Source organism: Amphibalanus amphitrite, unplaced genomic scaffold, assembly GCF_019059575.1.
Source record: "Amphibalanus amphitrite isolate SeventyFive unplaced genomic scaffold, NRLGWU_Aamphi_draft 001455F_arrow, whole genome shotgun sequence".
Classification (NCBI taxonomy): domain Eukaryota; kingdom Metazoa; phylum Arthropoda; class Thecostraca; order Balanomorpha; family Balanidae; genus Amphibalanus; species Amphibalanus amphitrite.
In genome coordinates, this window is record NW_024882948.1 from 147,572 (window position 1) to 163,418 (window position 15,847).

Consider the following 15,847-nt stretch of genomic DNA (forward strand, 5'->3'; position numbering starts at 1 on the left):
TGACATGAGCTAGACTCCAATGGTGCTGACGTTGGTGGTCTGGGTGACGTAATTCGGCCACAGACGCATCAGCCGTAACAGGATTTGGGGCCGATCCAGGCTGGGCCGCGGGGAGGTAAATGTCCCAGAATCAGATCCAAAAACCATGGAGTCCAGACAGTGCTGGCGTACCACAAGACCAATTAGAGCATTCCAGCCGGTGAGGTCCACACACACGTTCGACAAAGATCGTAAAAGTCGACCGCTTTGACGGAACGAGAGCCGACGGGCCGGGACAGGGCGGCGGACGCGCTTCCAACCGCGTCCGCGCCACCCGACGGCGGCACTCACACAAGTGTCAGAGCTATATGTTGGAATCGATGTGCGGTTGATAGGGCGGCGCCACTCAGGCAGACACTAACGGATGTGCCACTGAGCACAAAACAGGTAAACGCTGTTAAATGATGATATGCACTTAGAAGTCGACGGCAATACCTATTGTTGATTGCATCGACATTTTGTAAACTTTTTTGCTATCTCAAAGCTCTTATCACTTACATAAATCGCTCATAAATGCATCCGGATTTCTCATAAATATTTACCGTGATGCTTTCGAGCAGCCATAGACAAATGTCAATTGTTTTTATCTGAAGAAGCCTGCGCGGCAAAAAAAAAGTTAACAATATCAGCACTTACCATATACTATAAACAAATATGATACTCACAAGCCAAACTAAATAAATCCAAAGAACAAAACGTCGAAATGTTTTGCTATAGATCGAATCTGCCGTGTCTACTGTCTACTTCAGTTTCATCTGACTTGAGTCACTGGCGGATCCAGACTTGCGTTTTGGGGGGGGGCCAACTCCTGCAAGTAACCAAACCTAGGGTACCCCCAAATCCTGTTTTCTCATCGGATTTAGGCCACTTATTTTTTCGTCACAGCCCTGAAACGATATTTTTTTTTAACTAAAAATAAAAAAATAGAAATGGTAGCCCACCCAACCCGAGCCTAAATATTACTTTGAAAACACTTCAAATTGCTTTTGTCGACCAATTAGCCCGCTCCGGGTCGGTGCGTGGCGCAGCCTTCGCGGGCTGGGAGGTGTCGGTTGGACCCCCTGCCGTTCGGCCCCTGATTAAGCTAGAGCTCGCGGAAAAAAAAACAGGCGTGTTGCCCGTGAGTGACGAGACGAAGCCGATGATACCCGATTTTAAGGTCCTTGGTCATTGGTTGACCTTCCAGGGCGGTGTTTCACGGTCGTGCTGACAGCCGCTGACAGCGCATTCCGCGAGCTAAGGTCAGCCTTCGGTAGTGTTGTGGGTATAGGCTTGTTGATGTCTCCATTGAAACCAAAAGTGCCATCAGCGCTGGCAGCGGCTGGCAGCGTGCCGTGAAACACCGCCCAGGTCAGGTCACAGACCCAAAAGACGGGAAAATCAGGACCTGTCAGAACCTCCTAAAGTAAGGCTGTAATACGTTTTTTTTGTGCTGATCACAAATTTCATGTTAGTTTGGATCATAGATAATGTCTTCATGTGTTTAGACCATGTCGGGGCAGGTCAGGTCAGATCAACCAGTAGGAGTACTTATGGGCGTCCGTATAGCAGGTGTCCACTACCACTGGCAGCTACGTAACATGATACGAAGGCATCAAAACTACTTCGTAAATGTTCAAATGGTTGCAAAATGCTAAATTCAAAATCAGCTAAACGAAACTATCCTAGAAACATGTTAAACTCGGAGAAGTGCACCGAGGTCATCAAAGGTCAATGACCTGACTTGACCGTAAGGTGACATTGGCATCCGCCCTAATGCGTGGGAGCAACATCATATCACATGTTTGAGCGTTTTAAACCACGAAAAGACTATAAAAGCGCGGATAATGTGAGCCGACATACGCTGAATCGCTATTCCGGCCAAACATGGCCTCCAACATGGCCAAACAGTCTCGAGAAATAGGCCACAAGTCAAAGTTCACTTGGGTCAGGGTCATGAAATTTTCAGACTTTGTCACCATGAGGGTACTAAAGTTTCGTCGCGATCGGCTTCATGATACCTACCTTACACGATAACTTCACACGTCGATCGAGAGTTAAAGGGACTATCCCACCTTTAACATGGGGTTTGAGTTGAGATAGCCAAGTTTGCGGCGAGGTTCAGAAACCACTATCTATCTAGGTTGCAACCCCCGCGGCCTCTTGGTGTTGAAGAAATTCGTTCCCTTCATTTGAAAATGGGCCTTGTACAAGGCCCTATCTTCAACATGGAGCGACCGTTAGTGTGACGTCACCTCGTTTAGTCATTCTTATTTAAATGGGTTTGTTCGTTGACAAATCGCTTAAAACCTGGTCTGAACTTTGTTGTGGTGCCTACAGAGTAAAAAGAATCAGCTTTATGACAGTAATGTGGCCTGGGGAAGGAGGTAATTTTGGGCTGTGACGTCACATATTTGAAAGTTTGTGTTTGGAATATGGGAAGCTTAAGATGTTTAATGAAAAATAAATGCCAGAACCGTGTTCCTGGTCATCCAATCTATAAAGTCGGGCACAATTTAACTGGTTTTAACAACATTTTAGAAGGTGGGATAGTCCCTTTAAAGCATGGATGAAGGAGAACCAGGGGATGAAGGTTCTTTCATCCATGGTTAAAGTGTGCAATAAGAACTTCTTGGGTGAAGACAAGACCAACACTTTTATCAAGCTCACAGATTTTTAATGATACGGTATTTTCTCTCTACCTACTACGCCCTTCTCACATTCATTTTTCTTAAGTGTTTTTGGGGACAAAAAATATATGTTGTTCCCCTTTCAGGCTTGGGGGCATGACCCCGTGGCCCCCCTGGATCCGCTAGGCCGAAACTAACTAGGTCGTTTTCAAACGGTCTGATATTTCAGGTCATAGTTTGCAAACGGCCGGTGTTTTCAGGTAGTTTCATATGGCCTGACTGGGCCAGGCCGTTTGCAAACGGACCGAATTTTCATACGGCCTGTAACATATATTCAGATTTCGACATCTGTCGTAGCATCAAATGCTGATGTGGCGCACTCAAAAGCCGGAATTGGTCCTTGGATGCCGTAAGGACCCTTTTAAGAAATAAGTGACCCGACTGACCCTTAGAGATTGGCCTGAGCTGTGACCGAAATAAGTCTTTTACCGTTTCGCAGGAAGGGACAAAAAGGTCCCTCACATGCTTCTTGTACAATTACGAAACAAAACAAGTTTTTTTCAACGAAAACTCAGTGAGTTTTCCTAAAAAATTTATTGCGCATATTCCGTGAATGAAAAGTTGCCGGGTCATGTCAGGTCAGGCTGCCACAGCAAGTTTGTTAACTTGACAGCTCAATCGATATTTATGCAATAAGACCTTCTCGGGTGACGATAAGACATGACGACACTTTATGAAGGAAGCTAGTAAACCCGGTAGTTTCTCCATAGGCGCGGGAACCGGGGGGAGGGGGCAGTGGTGGCAGCTTGCCCCCCCCCCCCAACTCTGGGGCCGTGCGGGCGGTGCCCCCACAACTTTCAGACAGAATACCGCTCCTTTTTGCAAATGTTTTCTTTTTTTGTTGAAAAAGCCAAGGGATGAAAAATAAGTGGCCTAAAACCGGCGAAAAAACTATATTTGGGGGATCCTAGGTTGATCTCTATCATGGTGTGACCTCCCCCCCCCCCCGTCTAAAAGTAGTTCCCGCGCCCCTGGGTTTCTCTACGCTATTGAATCACGCTGCTGATTCTAGTAAGTATCTACTACACAACCTTCTCACATTAATTTTTCTTCGAGCGTTTTGGGGGGCCAAAAGATATGTTGGCCCCCTCTTTCAGGCTTTTTGGGCCCATGGCCCCGGTGGCCCCCTTGAATCCGCCAGTGGGGGCGGTGCCCCCACAACTTTCAAACGGAATACCGTCCTTTTTTGCAACTGTTTCTTTTTTTTTGTTGAAAAAGCCAAGGGATGAAAAATAAGTGGCCTAAAACCGGTGAGAAAACTAGATTTGGGGGGATCCTAGGTTGATCTCTATTATGGTGTGCTCCCCCAGTCTGAAAGTAGTTCCCGCGCCCCTGACTTTCTCTACGCTATTGAATCACGCTGCTGATTCTAGTAGGTATCTACTACGCAACCTTCTCACATTAATTTTTCTCCAAGCGTTTTGGGGGGGGGGGCCAAAAGATATGTTGGCCCCCCCTTTCAGGCTTTTGGGGGGGCCATGCCCCCCCAAAGCCTGGGGGCAGTTGCAGCCCCCCCCCCCCTGGATCCGCCAGTGACTTGAGTCCCAATCTTAGGGTGGAAGGGGAGAGAGAGGGAGAGAGAGAGAGAGAGGAGAGAGAGAGAGAGAGAGAGAGAGAGAGAGAGAGAGAGAGAGAGAGAGAGAGAGAGAGAGGAGACAGTTGAAAAAGAGAGTTGTGACTGCTGTGACTAGGGAATATCATGGGTTTTAACTAACTGTTTGAATATTACGTAATTGGTCTATGCGTAATCACATACCAATAATTACTGTTGGTTCTCAAGATTCTAAATTTCAAATGGTTGCAGCTAACCTAAAATCCTGCAGGAGCATATACGACGGGCGCCACGATGAGCGCTAAGAATAACGACCAATGGCTAAGTTAGACATCAAATCTGACACATTCAGCCATGACTCATCACGCTCGATCGCCCTGCAAATGTCCTTCTGGATCACCCCGGTTCCCCGACACCCCTGCAATCCAGATAGGGGTCTGCAGTTGCAGCTGCCCCTCCCAGCAGACGGAGAGCGGGGCAGAGCAGGGCAGGGCGTCAAGGCGAACCGGTTGCCGATGACGTCATTTAGTGTCTGTTCACCTGGCATAAACATGGACCGTGGGTCCAGAGAGGGGCTGCCGGACAGCGGCGAGGGATAGAGGAAGAAAACATTGGATGGTAGCCGTGCAGACAACTTTTAAAAAGAGACTACTTTGGAAACAGAAAGAACGGTCTTCTGAAATTGTTTGAAGCAAAGCAGGAAGAATAATCACGGAGAAAAGTGCACTTAGGTACGGTGTCGCCATTATTTCACAATCATCGTTAGAGCAGTGCGATTTTTATGGCAGGAATAATATTTTCAAACGGATATGATGGAAAATCTCGAGGCAATTGACGTCGATGAATAATTTGGATCCTGTCAGAAGCAGTCACCAATAGATAATTATCTATTGGTCTATCTATCTACTGATTATAACCAGTAAAACGCCTTTTGGGCGAAGAACGAGCGAGCGAGATAGTGAGCCCTGCACGTGCGGAAGGGTGAGAGGGTGCTTCCAACAGGCTTGCGCAAAGCACCCTTCTAACCGGTCGCTAGCGGTGTGCCAAATTTGAACGCAATCGGCCCAGCCGTTCCTGAGATCTGGAAGCGGCATTCTGCACGTGCGCACGTGCAAACGGGGTCCAAAATGACTTTTGCACGGCACCCTACTAACTGGTTCCCAACCGTGTACCAAATTTGAGCGCAATCGGCCCAGCCGTTCTCGAGATCTGGAAACGCCCCCTGCACGTGCGCACGTGCAGTAGCACCCTAACCGCAACACATGGGAATGCATTGCCTGGTGGGTGCCTACCTGTATGCCAAGTTTCAGCGAAATCGCCCCAGTAGTTACCGAGTTACTGAAATGGGAACAAATTTGGCACCTCTTATTGTTGTATTTTGCACGTGCACTGGGGGTGACCCACATGCATCGAGAGTATCCTATTTTGTGTAGAAGGGATGCTGCTACCCTACAAAAATTACCGGAAGTCAATCGCCCAAACGGCTGCTGAGATATGAGCCTCTCAAAATCACTACTTTTGCAAAACAGCTTGAACACCCTTGACTTTTCACGTGGCAGTGGCAACTGGCACGTGCCACGATGGTCACTGAGATGTATCAAAAGTAGTCAATTACGGGGTAGAAGGGATGGGGCTACCCAACAAAAAAGACCGCAGGCCAATCGGTCCAGCGGTTGCTGAGATATAAGCCTCTCAAAAGCGTTACAGGCCGGGCCGGGCCGGGCCGCTCATACTGAGATTTTTCCGTTACATTGAAAAGACTCACTTCGCTCGCTGCGCTCGCTCGCTCGTAATCAGGTATGCCAATCAGACAGATCTGACAGGATGTGACAGAACTGCCCGCAGAAGGTCAGGCACAATCGCCTGAAGTGTCTCACTCGTCTGGCCAATGCCAGGCTGTTTGAGCGGCCGAGACGGTAACAGCGGTGACCAGACTGCAGTCAGTCGGTCTGGCGCTCTGTCCCTGGCGGCAGCTTGGACATTTCACGGCTCTGCAACTCAGCCACCCTCGGGTGTCGTCGGGTAGCACCATATAAACACATGACACATCCAGCACATTCAGACGATTTGCAGGATATACAGCAATTGCATAAGATTTGCAGACGTGCTAGATCTGCCAGGTTTTGCTTCGTTTGTAACATAAGGCGCAATTCTTGTCAGAAAAGGCTTGGCTCTACACGTGTGAGCTTTAGTCTTCATGGAAGCTGAAGGCGGTCATGGAAGGAAACTGGACAGTAAACACACGAGGTGGGGGTATTGCACCCAGTTGGTCCCACATCTGTTCATATCACGAGCGGTCGGATCAGTAGTGCACTATCACAGCGACTTTTAAGTGAAAGATGTGGCTTTACTAGCCAGTTCCATGGAATCAGACACAAATCTCAGCAATGACATCACGGACTTGATAGCTAGCACTGGATGGTGGCGATACTGGTGACAGTGCCGGTGACAGCGGTGACGACCGTTGACACCACGGCTCAGCAAAACGTCCCGGTTCGAGGATAGCCGAGAGAGCTGTCAGGGATAACGGGCCATCACGTCCATAATTAACGAGCCCGCGCCGGATAGTGACGAAAGCCCCGGATCACAGCCGAGCCAAAGGCGACCGAGCTAGGCAATATTTGGCCCCATTGAAATTCAGATTCAGTGATAACCAAATGTAGGTTGACGTGATAAAATCTTGAAAGCAGGAAACAAAAACAAACCTGGAATGTTGGCCAGTCGACAATGGAATAAACATGGGGAGATAGGAAGACAAACGCATTGCGATGGCAGGATTTTTCGGGCGTGAGCGTATTAATGTGCCGAGGGGCTATCGGCAGCGGCCGACTAGAAAGAGGCGTGGTGGTGTGAGCCGCGGAGAGAGATGAGGCGGGTGATGGAGCGGGGAGAGAGAGAGAGAGAGAGAGAGAGAGAGAGAGAGAGAGAGAGAGAGAGAGAGAGAGAGAGAGAGAGAGAGAGAGAGAGAACAGGAGCATCCACAAGCAATTTATCGCGACATAGGGAGCGACCAGACCCTGGCAGGGGCCGTGCGTCGAAGACAGAACACAGAGTGCAAAAAACCGATAGTTCCGAGAACTTGATAATGTCCGTTTTCCCTAAGCAGGATGCATTGCGAAAACAAGAGCTAATATTGGAGGCAAAGGCATTTCGCGAGAATTCGGTTCAAAGGACGCGATGACACGGAACTATAATACCAAATATGTGACGCATATTGCAATCGCACTAGTTGAATTGCAGGCGAGTCATACATACATGAATTTGAATCATGTCAGCGAGTAAAAAATCAGGGACTACCCTCTGCAAAAGACTGTCCGATTTCGCAGTAAGAGGTAGCATCAGGCATGTGACTCAGAACCATTGAGTCATCCTGAGATTACCAATAAACAGCGTAAAAAAACAGTTGGTCACGAAGGCTTGCAGGCATAAGTGTCACCCAAGAAGAAATGTTACAACCTTACATATATGCAATGTAATGGCACTCGTCAAATCATTTACCTTACCAATTACCATGATATAAAAACGGGAGCGACATATTTCTGTTCCTGCCAAATCGATATAGCTTGTAAATTGTTTACCACCCAACGAAATAATGTTCGTCTGTTTCTTGTTGTAAGGTCAAATCTCCCCCTGCTGTATGACCAACTCCCCCGCTGTTGAGACAGCGCCCGGTGGCGGCCGAGACCCAGCCCAGATGAAAGGGTCAGATAATGCTCGGCGTCGGTTATAAAGGCCAGTTTTTCACAGGGTCGGGGAAGAATGTGGGTCGACCGGTACACAGACGCCACGGGTGTGCAGCCGCGGCGACATGAGGCGGAGACTGTGCAGTGTGTACACGCTCTGACCCACGTGCACACGCCGGGTACTGCACATAGGGCCGTGCAACTGCATCTCGTGCGCCACTTGCACTGTGCACAAGGGCGGAGAACACCAGGTGAAGTAGGTGGACATTTTGTTGTCAAAGAAAAGTTGTAGATATCCCTTACTGACAGGACAAGTCCGAACTGTATTTTATCTAGCCTCTCCCTAACATGCCCTTTTTATACGCAAAGCATATTTGGCGCAGATCGGGTCATACGCAATTAGGTCACTTGCCATGTAATGGGTTACAATGGTCGTTGTAACTGGAATCACACGATCTCCAATGCATTACATCCACAACAGCAACTCGCCAAATTGGCGTAAAAAAGCGGCAAGTGAATCTCTAAGAAAGAAGTCCATCACATTTTGAAACAACTAGCAAGGTCACCAGTCACCGCCACCGGAGTCTTGAATTTCACTTTAAAGCATTGTGCGGCATTTTTTCGCCACCGCGCCGCGGAAGGGAAGCCGGTAAATTCACGGTCTCAGCTCCGAACTGTGATTGGGCAACTGCCGTCTGGCACAGGGTACTGACAGTCACTCGCCACCGGCTGCATTGTCCGAAAACGGCGCCGTTGCATGCACCGTGCACCAAAATTTGCAATTCGCATGCAGCCTGTCCGGCTCAGCAACCGACAAGCGCGCGGCGGAATCTTAAGTAGACACGGACGCACCCAAAGCCGGAGCGAAACTAATTCAAATCTTCAACTGAATGCAGCGTGGACTGCCAGTTCTGACAACCGAAGCAAACGTAAGACGAGAGGCGTGGAAAACAGGAAAAGAGGAAGGAACTATCCACTTGTGGGAGTATCAGCGGCCGGACGTGCACTAAGCACTGGGCCTTTGTTCCAGAACCGGTCAGCGGCCCGGCAAAACTCCGACCAAGAACCAGTTCTGATAGCGTCAGAGCGCCAGTGCCCGTTGGAGTGAGTATGAAACGCCTACCACGTCACAGCGAACGGCAATTCCATAACTACCCGCGACTACAGCCAACTCCTCGACTGGAACATGCGTTTGGTACTTACCTACGCCGACCGCTTAAGTGTCAGGTTACCTGCAGTAGGTATAATACCACCAGGGAAAGGAGCGACGTGTCGACAGGTTTTATTGGTCGTTACCATGGCGGTGGTAAAATGAGACCGGCGTACGACCAGCGTGGCGAGGCCATGGCAGGAATCGACACCCGCCGCCATGGGCCGACCCCCGACGGTGGAATGCGCCAATTTGAAACAGGTAATTTACACCAGACCGTGGGTCCGGGGAGGGAATGGATACGGGGTGGTACTGGTAACGCACAGCTCCAGACGGGCATATGGACCACCGTGGGCTGGCAAGTCCGTCAGTGACAGTTAAAATGGCGAGCTGCAGTAATTCATACTATCAACTCAAGACTCGGCCGAAATATATGGCGCAGCGAGTTAGTTTCTCAACCGAGCATTCATTGAGCACTTTGTTCTAATTACTCGACTGCAAGTGTTGGAGCACTGAGGGGAGCCCGTCGAGCCGGTATCTCAGTTCCCATGACTTGGAACACTGCCAGGGGAACACCAACCAAACGCGAGCCTGCAGTCTCTGAAGTCGTCCAGTAAAGTTAGAATTCCCCTCGCCACTTTAACCGTCCGACCGCGAAACAAAGCTCCCTGCAGATCCCACGCCCAGCCCATTAGGAGCAGAAATAAAGCACACACGGCCGTGCATGTAATACGCCCAGGCACGTACCAGCCGGGATACTCTGACATGCAATCAGTCGATGATTCTACATAAAAGGCAGCGCTGCACTACGCCAGATGGCCCCCATCATCCGCCTTTGAAGGGCCGTGATTTGATCCGGCTCGATCGCTGCATATGTGGCTGTTTCGGACCAGACTGACTGTATTATTCGGAGGACCAAATGAACACCAGAGAAGTCTGTTCAGTGATGCATAAACAGTGCACAGACGCCGACCGCAGAAGGTTGTTACAGCGGCCGGAGGGTAAAGTGAGCGGCGAGCGACTAAACGGTGCGACCGCCGGTTCACGGACGAGTGGCAACGCTACGCTCCACAGGTGGCTGGCCTATTCAGACTGCGTGTCCCGTGGGAAAATTTATTATTTCTCACGTTTGTACTATGCACGATCCCATAGTGACTCTAACCCCGACTCGGCGTACTGAGTCACAGTCCTCAGGAAGAGTAAGGGTTCGACGATTCATGGCCGAGTTATTACGCAACAGGTGACTACTGACTAGCATTCTCCTGGAAAGGAGCACGAGTCAGCCGCGGCTTCAGCCCCGACTCTGACTCTGACTCTGACTCACCTGAGGAGGTGTGTACTACTGCCAGGATCAGCAGGAGCAGGGCTCCGGCCCTCCAGAGGCGGCCGGGAGCCGGGAACCGGCCCATCGCCACCGGCCGTGACCTGACCCCGAGGTCACGCGAGATCCACGGTACCGAGAACGTCCGGCAGCAAATCGGAGGGTTCCGATGCTCTTCGGTCCCGAGATTAAACACGGTGAGCTGAATCAACGCTGGTACTCGCAATTGCAGGTTCACAGAAAAACGTCGATGCAGTTGATTTCGAACACTTCACTGCCTCCGGCGGCAAGACACGACACCGTCAGATGGTTAAACACAGGTGTGCCACGCTGGCACACGACGAAAACGCACTGTTTGCTCCCGAGGTCCACCCAAAGGGAGCTAACCACGTGACAACAACCGACGGCCACCACACGCACCACGTGACACAGACGATCGGCGCGCACCCCACCCGACGACCGGCGACTGACGACTGCCTCGGCGCAGCGCGCTCCGTGCCCGCGGGCGGCCGTGGCCAGCTGAGCCTGGAGAAGCGGGGCGGCGGGACTGCTAGTGACATCTATTGGTGGTGAAACACACTACTTGGTGGGTTCCCTGGCTGGACGGGCAAACAATGGAGACTGAGACCGAGACGATTGACTGGAGTTACTTCAACTGTTTTGCGTCACGAAAGAAAGAGTTACGGAAAAGTTTGTCTCTGCTTTCTCGTTCCATTAAATCATCAGAAGTTCTGTGAAGCGGAGCTCGGAGTAGGGACAAATTTTAGAGCAAATGATTGTCGAATGGATATAGGTAGAAAAGACGGCATAAAGCCAACCGAATTGATCACCATACTTGGACTTATTTGAGAAAATATTCTATTAAGAGGCATTTCATTATTATCCTTTTTGATCGACACATTTAACACTGATCTGATCTCGATTGTTAGGTAGGTACCTAACATTTCATGACATCTTCCCATTACTTATAACGCATTTTAACAGACGCTTAATTTTATTGTGAATTATCTACCTACCATTCGTAGTAGTTAGTTTAAATAGTTTAAGTAACATCCTCGGAGTTGACGCAAATCGGCATCATGTAGCTTTCAACCGTAGCCGACTGCACGCTTTCGGATCATCCAGCTGCCGTCTGCCACGCCGACCACGTACGCACTTCATGACTGTTTTATGGGCGGCCGTGTCAGCCAGCCTGCAGTCATGGGTCCAGGTACAGCCACCGTCATCGCCCCTCATCCCCCCCCCCCCCCAGCACACGACCCCACGAGGCGTCACTCAGCAGATGAGGGAGTAGCGGCTCAAAAACAGGTGGGGCATTCCACGTCAAATCAAACACCGAAATCCGTCATTCCCTTCGATTTTTCTGAAAATTTGTAGGCAGACTGGGCATGGTTCAAAACTGAGTTACGTATAATATTTTCGAAATTTGATAAAGTATCGCTGAGATATAGGTCATCGAATATAGCCAAAAATGCCACACATCAATTTTTTAAATGTCTATAACTCTGGTTCCTTTTCTGGTATCAAAATGATACTAACAGGGTCTTGTAGGCAATTGATAAGGCTTTAATTTTTAATTATAAAATTAAATTGAAGTGACCTTGAAATGCATTTGACCTTGAATTAAAACGTAAAAATTTAAATAGCAAAAAACACGTCACCTTCGATTCGGGTAATTTTTACATATTATGTCCGTCACAATGTTCCTAACCATCTGTGAAAAAATTGGAGTGGGCCATTCATAACTCTCGCGGCAAACGCCGTTTTCATGCATCAACATCACGCAACCGCGCGTGACCTTGAAAGAGAGTCAAGACATGCTTGCTTGTGTACACTTTCTGAAATGAATGATTGCTGATTAGTGATATCCCAAACTCTGCGAGAATGGAAATACATAGTCATCGTAGTCAACATTCATGTTCCATAGTAAAAGTATCTGAGGCAAACGGTATTTTGCGGTGAATTTTGAGCCGTATGGAAATGCATCATGAAGCCAAAAATTCAACGAAAACATTATCACGCAACGATATCTTCACGTCTTTTTATCTTCACTATACAAAAGAATATACATTTTTGAGTATGTATGGGGAATTTCTAGTTAATCAATAATAAATATGGCAGTTAGAGACCTGCTAAGAGTAACATGTCGCGGGCTGAGGCGGGATCGGCCGACGCGGGAAACGCAGCAATCACAATTTTGTGTTTACACGTTCATATTTCAATTGTTTACCAACCGATTTTCAAAATTCTTACACCATAATATTGCCTGTACATTTCTTAGTCTTCTCACAAAATTTGACGCGAATCGAACGTAATCAGCGGTAAGGAGCGCGATGTAAAGACGGAACCGTTCCGTTCCGTCCCGCACAGTCTACAATTCAGGCGGCGGCTAGCGGTCGGCGCCGGCTGCCGAGGACAGGATGTTCACTTTACACCGCTATTACTAGACCAGTTGTGAACCGATTTTCTTCTTGCTTGCACGATGAGATGTGCAATTCAATTTTGGACAGGTAGCTATAATTAATTTCGCATTAATACTATGAGATATTGGCGAAAAACAGGAGGGGTGGGGCGAAGTTCACTCTTCCCCCTCCACTGCGCGTGCTAACATACGTTTGCATATGTGCCATTTTCTTCAAAACTTATGAATGGCCCACTCTAATTTTTTCAGAGGTTGTTAAGAATATGGTAGGCAATAAAATATATGAAAATTAGCCAAATCGAAGGTGACGCGTTTTTTGCTATTTCAATTTTTGTGCTTAAGAATAGAGTTAAGCAAATTTCAAGGTCATATATTTAAGTGGGTGCAATTCTAAACAAATGCTTAAGAAATTACCTAAACAGTAAGGTTTATTTCATTCAAATCAAACAAGTACAACCAAAGTTATGGTCGTTCAAAAATATAAAGATGCAACATTTTGTAAAAATTCGATGCCCTATATTTAGAAGACCTGTGGTCAGAATGTGCAAAAAAACATCAATGTAATGTTCGGGGCGACACAGGAACTCGCTCACAAATTTATAATGAAATCGCTGATGGTAAGGTGCAAAACAGCCGATTTTTGTTCGATTTGACGTGGAATGCCCCATGTGCTCTGTAAAGCGGCGCAAGGCTGAGTGGTAAAGACTGAAAAGATAGGCATGGGAACAAAGTTCTTTCATGATGCATGTTTGATTTGTGAGTCGCTCTTATTTTACTTGGAAGCAGCGGCTGAAAACTCACTTTAATTTTGCAGGGTGACGTTACATGCGAAATTTTTAACGCTCGCCTATAAAATATTGACAATAAGTTTGCGGTGATATAGGGCCAGGGAATAATGTCAAATCTATGTACTGTCACATATTCAGAGCCGCAAAAGAATCCCAGAAACCAAAAGAAAACCCCTTCCCAGATTATGATAAAACACGCCGGCGCCAGCCACCCTTCCCCTCTCCGCCGTGCTTCTGAGAGCAATTCCTCCCCACTGCCACCATCCCATCGCTCACTGGAGGCAGCCGTCGACCGGTCCTGTCCCACTGCATACAGACGGAGAGGGTAGACGGCCATACAAATCACCCCCCCCCCCTCCCTCGGCCACGCACCCCGCGCCCCCGGGCACCGCGGGGTCAGAGGTCAGTGAGATATGGCCCCGGGCGAGGTGTCAGTTGGTGCCCCCGGGGGTGATTTGACCACGCGCTCATTCGTACCCGTGCGGCAGGCTCAGGAGGGGAAGTAGATGGACGAGGTCTCCTTTTACCGACTTGACTGGACGCCGACCCTACGCGCTGTTTTGGTGCTATTTAATTTCGATGTGGATATTTTACCCTAGGGAGTGGTTTTGGGGAAAAGAACATATGTGTGTGTCAATAGATGGCTAATAAAACTGCGGGGGCGTTGGCGAAGCTTACGAAACAAGCGAAATGTTTCTCTCGATATAGGAGCCGGCGAAGGGTTCTTTGGCGGCGCTCAGCCTCCGGCTGAGCTGATGGTAATGGTCGAATAGGGAGCTTTAGATCCCGGGAGTGTCGCTTATTTTCATTATTTCACATTCGAAAATATTATTCCTTAGTCCTTACCGTGCGAGCATCGTGCCAAGAGACACTCACATTAGTGGATGAAGAAGTTTCGAGTTATAGTTAATGGAACTATTTCCATTACTTGCAAATGTGTTCTTCATGTTGTTTTTTCAACCTATACAGGTATTCCGACGCTTGGACAGTGGACTGTGTTGTCGAAATCAAAAGCGTTCCTCGTCGTATGCTAAATCATTGATTTTTAAGCAGATATGCACGGTACAATGCAAACAACCGAAGACGTAGGCATGGCTGAACAGTGAACATCGACAGCGATAGGTATACCGGGTGGCCCAAAAAAAAAACGTTCCGAACTTTGGAGGCCTATATCTCAAATTCGAGTGCAAATAAACGAGCCAAAATTTTCGGTCAGGTTTGCGTCACTTCTTTGCGCATTGGTGTGCTAAATTATAACACTGTACCATCTTTTCAAGCCAGCAATCTATGTTGAATTAAGTAAGACGTTTTTGCTTTTTTTTGCCGTTGTTGAACGGTAGTAATGATGCTTAGACGTACCATGTTAATTTTTTTTTAGAAAAATAGAACACGTGAATGATACCAGCACGTGTGTGTTATTTTAAATATTTTGTCCCAACTTATGTGCCAAATATTCAAATGCTAAGCCAAAATTGCGTTAATGGATGTCATTCGTTTCAACACAAGTCCTGTTCGAAGAGAATACGGTGCATGGGCTACTGCCGATCGCCCTCCCTTCAAGAAGATCAATAGTAAATCGACCGAATAAGGAAAAAAAGCTAGAGGGAATGTGCACCCTGAGGCCTGAAACATCAATGAGGCTAGTTGCCAGTAGCAGTCATGACTGCAGGCCGTGGTGCCGAGATGGAAGGGCCGTCACTCACATTTTTAGTACCTAAACATCTGAGCAAAAAAGTGATTTTTACCTGGCATGTGCTAGAAACACGAACCGTTTAAAAAGTAATCGACCGAATAACATAAAAGCATACATTTCCTGAAAATATATGCGGATTGACTATTTGAAGTTTCAATGTTGTATCTTTATCACTTTCTGAGAATATTTATTTAAAATTGGGACGTTTTTTCTGGGCACCCGGTAGATGAATATCTATCTTCTTATTCACAACGCTAAAAAAACTCACACACACACACACAAAACAATTGACTTCCCCGTTTCATCAGCGCATGCAGTCAAGGCATGCAGTAGTCCGTAAAAGTGTCTTTATTTCTACAAGTTGAGAAAAGACGACTCTTTTCTTCAGCCGTCGCACAGCTAGCGCCATGACGTTGAAACTTCCCAGCTGGCAGACGTGTCACGCTCCTCCATAGGAATTTTTGCCGCTCGGAGCTGTTAGGCATTGTAGGGTGATGACAAAGAAGGTGGCGACAGTTGCTGCGCTTTGA

General features: G+C 48.0%; 1 protein-coding gene across 1 annotated transcript in view; it reads right to left on the bottom strand.

Moving 5' to 3' along the window:
* Window positions 1-10,892, bottom strand: part of LOC122373177 (DE-cadherin-like) — a gene marked incomplete at its 3' end in the record, with an annotated part of 158,113 nt that extends 147,221 nt beyond the window's left edge. Inside the window, exon 1 of the mRNA XM_043351012.1 lies at window positions 10,418-10,892. Coding sequence (XP_043206947.1) covers window positions 10,418-10,502 — 85 coding nt within the window. The remainder of the gene's footprint in view (window positions 1-10,417) is intronic.
* Between the last annotated feature and the right edge of the window lie 4,955 nt (window positions 10,893-15,847).